Here is an 8,662-nt window from a genome sequence, read left to right on the forward strand (position 1 = left end):
GCCTATTTACAAGTTAATAATATCCATGGTTAAGAATATTTTCATAGTGTTATAAAATATTTTGATTGTGAAATGAATTTTGTTTTTGGTCATGTGGTATTGATAAGCCATTGTATTATAACAAAGCATATTTGCGAGTTAACTATATATCCATTGTAAAGTGGAAGTGAATATCCATGGTTAATAATATTTTCATGGTTATATAAAATATTTTGGTTATGAAATAAGTAATGTGTTTTGGGCATGTGGTAGTCATAATACATGGTATTGGCCCATGATATTGTAACAAAGCCTATTTTTTACAAGTTAATAATATCTACATTAAAGTGGTGATGAATATTGATTGTTAAGAATTTTGTATTGTTATAGAATATTTTGGGTGTGAAATATATTATTGTTTTTGTGCATGTGGTATTGATAACCATGGTATTGACCCATGGTTTTGTATAAGAAGCTATTAAAAAATAACAAAATAAACATATGAGAAATTGAATTTTATTATTTTTATTATTTTAACCAGCTAAAGTTAAATGTTTACACTCATTTCAACAATAGAATTTAAATAAACTATTTGAATATATGTGTTAACTCTAAAAAAATATTAAATTAACATTCAAAAATACAATTTAAACAAAAAAAACAGCATATTATATTTTACAGTTTAAAAAAATTTGAAAGTAAAAAAAAATTGATCCCTCTAGTCTAAACTCAACTCAAGTTATAGTTCTATAGTGGTATTAACAAACAATTAATCTAAAAAACAATATTATTTTCTTGAAAAATCTGCCACTTATCTTATATATTTAAAAATCAATTATGCAATTAACGATACATATTTAATATCCACTATCGATAATAGAAAATAAAAAAAAATCGATGCTAGAACGTGAGAGTCGCGAAAGAGATTTTTACCATGGACAGAATATCAATATATTTTTGAAATACGCTAACCTCATTTAATGCCACAAAAGTAACCTAAATAAATAACCGGACTCAAATATCACGTACACACTGAAAGTGCACTGTGAAACTTTAAACAATAAAATTGCCATGGAGAAGCGAGAGGCAAAATTTAATTTAAACAATAAAATTGAGATGCACAACAACATAAACAGTATTATATGCCGATACGAAAATTCATGAAACTAATTTTATCCTCCATCAACAGTGAAGAATATTCTTCGCTCCTCCTTTTAACCTACATGTGGAAAATGAGAGGGATTTGATGGAACCATATCATAAATGGACTGCTGCTGCAGCTCGAATGGATAGGGTGCTGCAGGGCGCGAGTGGAATGGCATTGGCATGTCAGCAAATGAATTGTCCAACAAATTGTTATTGTTGTTGGAGACGCCTGCACGTTGAAACATTTCCATTTTCATTTGTTGCCGCGTAGCATGCTGAAACATTTTCATTTCCATTTGTTGCGGCGGTTAGATTAAATATTGATTTGTTGCAGTTAAAATGGTTTTTTAATTGCATATTTGGATTCAGCACTCTAGAAAACCTCTGGGACTCTTTCATTGTGCAAAAAAATAGCTATCAATTTTAAGATTCCAATAACCAGAAAAACCCACCTGAAAAACTTTCAAAAAATCTCATTATAGACAACTGCATTTACAAATCCCCTCCTCCTGAGCCGTACTTGTGCCCTTAACTCATCTGCCTGCACCAACCAACCAAGATTGAAAACCTAAAATTCAAAAATATAAAGTAAAAGAAAACCTACTGAAAATCGAAATCCAATTAAAAACCTATTTAATTGCAACTCACCTCCTGCTGCAGCTGCCGCTCCATGGCTCTTACTGTTAACATGCATCCATGGGTAGGATCAATGATCCTTGCTTGGGCTTCAAACCAGATACTCTCCATCGCCTCTTGACGCCTCTCCTGCGGAATATTTGAGAGAACCTTTGTGAAACGGGTAGCTCCTGTGTGGTCCGCACTAAAATGGGGTGCAAACACACACCCACCCCTGCATTTCCTCCTTAAGAACTTGCATGCCCCACAGGGGCACCCCTACTCACACCTCTCCTTGCAGAAGCCTCCCCTTCTTCAATTTCAACGGCCACCCCCTCTCTTGCACCCGCAGCTTCAGCTTCAGCTTCTGGGTGTTCCAAGAAGAAACCTGCTACAGGTGTACCGGCCCCCTTTCCTTGCTCCATGTTTTGTACAACTTTCTTCCATGCAGGGCGAGAAGAGATGTCTTCCCACCATCTGCTCACATGCCTTCGCGACCAGAGTAGGTCACCCTTATTGCAAACGGTCAAGAGGTAGTGTGTCCATGGCAAATGCTGTAGATCTGCCAAAGTAAAACACTCCCCTGCCAGGTATTTGCTCTGCGAAAGCTTTTTCTCATAATGGTTAAGCGATTCGTTTAGCTTCGCAATGCAGTATTCCACAGTGACCTCATCTGTGGGGTGTCCCCCGAATGGGTACACCACAATTTGACGGAATAGGTTGAATACATGGGAGTTGAATTCTCCTGCCACTTTGCAGCACTCCTCCACCAGGACTTTCTCTGTGGGTGAGTTTCCTAGGAGATGGGTGCCATGCCCCTTGTATTTTTCCGCCAGATGTTTGGGGATGTCTTTGGGGGCTGTTATTCAAGACCCAGGAAAAATTTCTATAAGACTTTCACATGGAGATGAAATATAACAATTAAAATAAGAGTAAGGGCAAATAGTTTTTTTTTAAATCTCACAAGTATTTAACTCATAACAGTTAGTGTCAACTTAACCAATACCTCAACTCTATGTACCCTAAAAGAAAATTCACAAATGATAACATTATCATGATGAGAAACTTAAACTCACAATTTGAAATCAAACTTCTATCACTTATTTGGTATTAAACTTTAGAACCTACTACTAAAATTCATGATCAGGGCAAATATATCAGCTATGGCCACCATTAACTTGAGGCACTGGGTAAACTTAAACATAAATTAAATAATAATAAAATAAAAATAAACTTACATGAGATGATAATTTAAATAAACTTAAACTTAGATGATGCAGGCCTGTACTAGTGACTTACCTAATAAGGTGACATGCCCATCTTCGACCACAATGGGTACTTTCCCAGATGGTTGCTGCACAAAAGTTAAGCAACATAAGGAAAATGGTTATTGTGAATAGTTGCAGCTTAAAGTGAGAGAGATGATATGAAAATAACTACCCTTCTACTCACTTTGAGATCAAGATATTTCCTTTTCCTGTCAGTGACCACCATGAACTCGTATTCAAGTTGCAGCTCATTTAAGCAACAGAGAATCATAGTGGTTCCAGTGGAAAATGGATGACCGTGTACAGTGATGGCCATTATTAATACGGTTGCAATGGAAAATGGATGACTGTGTATAGTGATGGCCATTATTAATCTGTATCACAGGCAAGGCTTAATCTCTGTCTCTAGAATAGTAAGAATAGTCCATAGGCCCAACTCTTTTTATAGTGTGCAAGTGGAGACCCCTTTGCTTCTAGATAGGAATGAGGATCAAAATAACATCTGAAATTTGATACTTTTGGGTATTTCCCGCTATCCAAAAATTAATATTTAGTTAATATTATATTGAGTATTTAGTTGTATAGGTGTTGGAGTGATTTTTTAAAATAATTTTTTAGAATATTATTATTAATAATTTAAAATCACATAAATGTGGATGATGATATTGAGTTGTTATTACAAATAACCTCCTGAGAAATTAGGTAAAGCTTCTTATTTTTTAATGTAGTTAGCCGCTCTTTAGGGAGATATCTAAGAGGATAATAAATGTAATTCGTTCTTAAACATGGAATATGTCCACTTAGTAGTTGATGGGTAATAAATAAGGTTATAAAGTATTTAAAAAAAGAAAATAACAATAAAGGGTAATTCTTGTAAACCAATAAGAATATTTTAACATAATATAAATATAAATAGATATAGTTTTATTTGATACTTTCAATGTTGTTTGTTGTGCCAATCATGTTTTCTCTATTGATTCCTTTCTTAAGATGAGTATTTGATGGTGCTTGAGTGACTTATGGGATATTTTCTATATTTTTGGAAGTTTTTCGGGTGGGTTTTTACTGTCAAAATCCGGCAGCAATTTATTGGAATTGCAAGTTTGAGCTAGTTGTTGCACAATCAAAACTTGGGTTTTAGGGTGCTCAATCCAAATATGCAGTTAAAAAACCATTTTAAATAATACATTTTTGGGCATCACAGAATCTCCAAAAAGTGGCATTATAGACAACTCCTTTTCTATATTCTTGTATTGTATATGGCTTTAGTTCTTGGCATATTATGAATTTTAAAAGTTTCATATTAATTGTCATTAAATACAAGGAATGTCAATTACTAAAAGTCATATTAGAGCTCTTTTATGAATATAAAATGGAAGTTGTTTTGTTTTTTTTTTTTCATCCTCGGCATATTTAGAGGAAAAGCAATAACAATTATATAACTTGTTTGTTTACATTATGAAGAAAAATAAAACTAACCAATTTTTTATTAAAATAATCATCGAATTTGGATTCAATGAAATAGAGTTATATGTTTAATGCTCACATTTTCCCTAGAAATCACATATAGAGGAAAGGGTTTACCCCTTTCCAACCTAGATCTAGGTCCAACCTAGATCTAGGTTCATAATGACGACCACCATAACTAGCAAGATCAAGTGATCAATATAATATATAAACCTCACACCTTAAATTCCCAACCCAACTATTAAATAATAACAATTAATTATATGTTATATGTTATTTAAAATTAATTGTTTTAGGGATTTTAGGGGATTGTTTGTAGATTAAATATCTTTGAATAGAGTGTCTAGATTTAGTCAATTGAGTGCATTTCATAATTGTAGTAATAATTGAGTCTAGAGGGGTTGTACAACCCACATAGGGGAGACATGTAGCCATAATGTAAGTAAATATAATATAATTAATAATTTAATAGGATATATTTAAATTTGAAAGAGTTTGAATTTTAGAAATTAAAAAATATAATAAATTTATATTAATTGAGCGGAGAGGTGCTCTACAACAAAGTATTTGGGTAGATGTGTACGTGTAACTTAAATATGTAAACAATTTTAAATGTTTATTCAATTAAAAAATAATAAAAAGTTAAAAATCATATGGAGGATGAGTGTAAACATTTATATGTTACCTAAGTTAAAGAAATAAAAATAATAAAATTCAATTTGTTATATTTTTATTTTATTAATAACTTGGAAATACATTTGTTACAATACCATGGGCCAATAGCAATGTTTATCAATACCACATGCACAAAAACCATAACCCATTGCATATTTTATAACAATATAACAACATTCTTAACCATGGATATTCACTCCCACTTTAGCGTGGATATTATTAAATTGTAAATATAGTTTGTTACAATAGCATGACTTATCAATAACACATGCCAAAAAAAACATAGCTTACTATTTATAACACTATCACAATATTTTTAACCATGGATATTCACCTTCAATTTACCATGGATATTATTAACTTGTAATTAAGATTTGTACAATACCTACCCCAATACCATGGCTACCATGGCTTATCAATACCTTATGCCCAAAAAACATAAATTATTTCAAAATCAAAATATATGCCAAGATTCTTAACCATGGATATATTCAAGCCCACTTTGTGTTAGGGTCCCACTCTAACCGCTTTATTTATGTAATGGGATCGAGTTATAGTCAAGAGTCAATAAAGCCCATATTAATAGTTGTAAGTGGTTAACCCGCAATTAATGACGGGACCACAGTTAGTTGCAAATGGGCCATAGTATTAGATAGATGGTATTAATAAAATCCATGGTATTGATCCTTGGTATTGCATGTATGAGTCATATATAAAGGATAGAGACTCCCTATGAGGAGCATTGTGTCTTATTTTTGTATCGAGCTCTGCTCTATTAGAGGTTGCCCCCTCGAAGAGGCCAGCGAACATTGCTTTCTGAATAATAAAATATTTGTTGTTGTCTCTCACTATTCTATGTTCTGGGTATCTTTCTTCGCATATTCTGTATTTGGGTATCTTTTTGCAGGTTAAGAGCATAACAAGTGGTATTAGAGCACTTTGCAGGGCCAGTGGGATCTCCATTTCTTAGCAAAATTTCTTATGGCTAGAGACGTGTTCTGGCGTCTTTAAACCAGGGGATCTATCGTTGAGCACATAAACCTGCGGATTTGGGGAGGCATGCACGTAGGAAATACAAGAGGTGGTCACGCTTGTTGGACTCCCTTGTAACCCCTGTGGGTACCCCTTCGAGTAGTAGCACATTAGACAGAACCGCGTATGGACTGTCTTCCAAGTACCTTCTGGGTATATCAGAAGCCCCTTAGCTCCTCTGCAACCTCGCCATAGATAAACCATCGGCTATCTTGCTGCTACAGTACACCGAGAACAGCACTCGGAGAGATTACTCGCCTGTACGATAAGGTAGTCGAGTTGTACGGCTAAGGGTACGGTTGATCCTCCTTAGTTAGAGCCCTAAAACATTGGGTCGAGTACTACTGTCACACCCTTATGTATATTGCGATCTATAGCATCTGACACTCCTCGAGACCATAGTTCCCTTTTCTATCTTGGGATCACGCATCATCTCTGCCAGATCAACATGCAAAGAGGTGCAGCAGCAGCAGACATCAGTCCCGCAGTTCTGAGTTAGCAAACCAGCCATTCCGATCTATTAGATCCATCGGATCCGCAGCAGCAGTCGGTTCCGCTGCCTAGAGCTATCCGATCCGCCATTCAGATCTCTCAAATCCACCAAATCTGAGTAGTTGTGTGGGGTTCCTATACCGGGGTATAATTTTCGCAGGACTTTTGGTAGCATTAACATTTTGAGGATTTGGCTACTGCAATATTCCTAAGGAAGGAGTAAAACTCTGTGAGGACGACGAGCCCATCATAATTAGGACGATGAGCTGAGCATGGTTGTACCATTCAATTCTTAGTGAAAAAAAATAAATTTAGGTGGTCCCCATTTTCAAGAACATCAGGTCGGTGCATGGTAGAAACTAGAGCTCAAGCTATGCCCAATGAAAGGATGGACAAACTTGAAGAATCCTTGAAATCCCTCCACATTCAGCTTGACCGACTAAATAGCATGATCCCGAGCATAATCCTGACGGGCAAGGAGGAAGCCCATGAGGAGGCGTATATTGGCAATGGACACAGTGAGGGTGAGTCTAGCCACTCTCTTCACCTCGGGGGCCCCCACCAACAATCTCGTCTGCAAACTCCCAAGTTGGATATGCATAAATTTGATGGTTCTCACCCGACAGCATGGATAGCACAAATGGAGCAGTATTTCAATCTGAATAACATCTTAGATAATGAGACTCAGCTTATGGTGGGGAGCATGTACTTGGACAATGAAAGGTGGCAATGGTGGGAATGGCATCAACGTTGCAATGGACCTTTTAGGACTTGGAACTCCTTCAAAAAAGCTTTTACAGAACGCTTTGACCAAGAATCTTCTTTTTTGGGTCGTCTTACTAAGCTCTGACAGACTGGCACAGTGGATGAATATATTACAGCCTTTGAAGCCTTAGCCTTCCGCACTAGGGGTCTCTCAGATGCGTTCTACACAGAATGTTTTATCAGCAGTCTTAAAGAAGCCATAAAAGCCCACGTCTTACTGCACCACCCTCCCACATAGACGGAGGCTTGTAAGGTAGCTCATAATGTGGAACGTGCGTTAGTAGCCCAGTACAATCGCCCAAATTTCACCGCTAAGGGTCGCCCCCCACAGGCTCACAGCATGACTCAAACACTTAAGGTTCAAAAGGTGTCACCTGCAGAAATGGCCGAAAGAAGAAAGCAGGGATTATGTTACTACTGTGATGAAAAATACTCCCCAGGTCATAAATGCAAGGAGCCCAAATTTTTTCAAATTGATGCCACTCATTATAGCTCATCGGAGGAAGATCCACCACTGGAGGAACATGAGGCAGTGGAAGAGGACAACCAAAAGGACAATGTCCCTGACGAACCAGTTATTTCACTGCATGCTTTGGCAGGGATTTCTTCACCTCAAACTCTCAAAATCAGAGGTTTTATTAAACATCACCCAGTAGTATTCTTGATTGATAGTGGAAGTACACATAATTTCATCCATCAAAAAGTCACGGAAGCAGTGCATTGTTTTGTACGAGCAGTTTCTAACTTCCAAGTCCAAATTGCGGATGGGGGCACATTGAAATTTGAAGGCCGCTGTGAAAATGTCAAACTTCAAATGGGGGATTATCAGTTGAAGACCCAAATGTTTTCCATACACATGGGAGGGTGCGACATTGTCCTCGGTGCTGAATGGCTTCGCACTCTTGGGCCAATCACAATGGATTTCCAGGAGTTATATATGAGTTTTAAGCAGAACAACTCCACACATACCCTTCGTGGACTCCAGGCAGGAGCTCCCTCTATCATCAGCTCGCATAGGATGGAAAAATTGCTAAAAAAGGTCCATCATGGAGTTATTGCTCAATTTAATGCCATCCAGGCAGTCGAAACCAAGTTTCTGTCGATTCATCCTGAGATGCAACAGATTTTAAATAACCATCTGCCGGTCTTTGACAAGCCTCATGAGCTTCCACCCTCGAGAGGGGAACATGATCATAGCATCACCTTGGTTCCAGGGGCCGAAC

At 36.7% G+C, this 8,662-nt stretch overlaps 1 protein-coding gene across 1 annotated transcript; it reads right to left on the reverse strand.

Moving 5' to 3' along the window:
- Window positions 1–1,988: 1,988 nt before the first annotated feature.
- LOC149141117 (glutathione S-transferase F11-like) lies at window positions 1,989–3,324 on the reverse strand. Its single transcript, XM_089451160.1, has 3 exons — window positions 3,193–3,324; window positions 3,040–3,094; window positions 1,989–2,599 (listed from the first exon to the last, which is right to left on the reverse strand). The coding sequence occupies exons 1-3, from the start codon at window positions 3,322–3,324 to the stop codon at window positions 1,989–1,991; spliced, it is 798 nt and encodes a 265-aa protein (XP_089307286.1).
- Between the last annotated feature and the right edge of the window lie 5,338 nt (window positions 3,325–8,662).

The sequence above is a fragment of the Pinus tabuliformis genome, chromosome X, assembly GCF_031772625.1.
Source record: "Pinus tabuliformis cultivar Carrire ecotype Pingquan chromosome X, CPIR1, whole genome shotgun sequence".
Classification (NCBI taxonomy): Eukaryota; Viridiplantae; Streptophyta; class Pinopsida; order Pinales; family Pinaceae; genus Pinus; species Pinus tabuliformis.

What these genes read in the sequence shown, in the direction of transcription:
- LOC149141117 (XM_089451160.1), bottom strand. Translation starts at nt 3,324, where the DNA reads ATGGCCATCACTGTACACGGTCATCCATTTTCCACTGGAACCACTATG. An exon ending in GGAAATATCTTGATCTCAAA is followed by an intron (nt 3,095 to 3,192) that starts GTGAGTAGAAGG and finishes ACTTTTGTGCAG; the next exon opens with CAACCATCTGGGAAAGTACC. An exon ending in TGGGCATGTCACCTTATTAG is followed by an intron (nt 2,600 to 3,039) that starts GTAAGTCACTAG and finishes CTTGAATAACAG; the next exon opens with CCCCCAAAGACATCCCCAAA.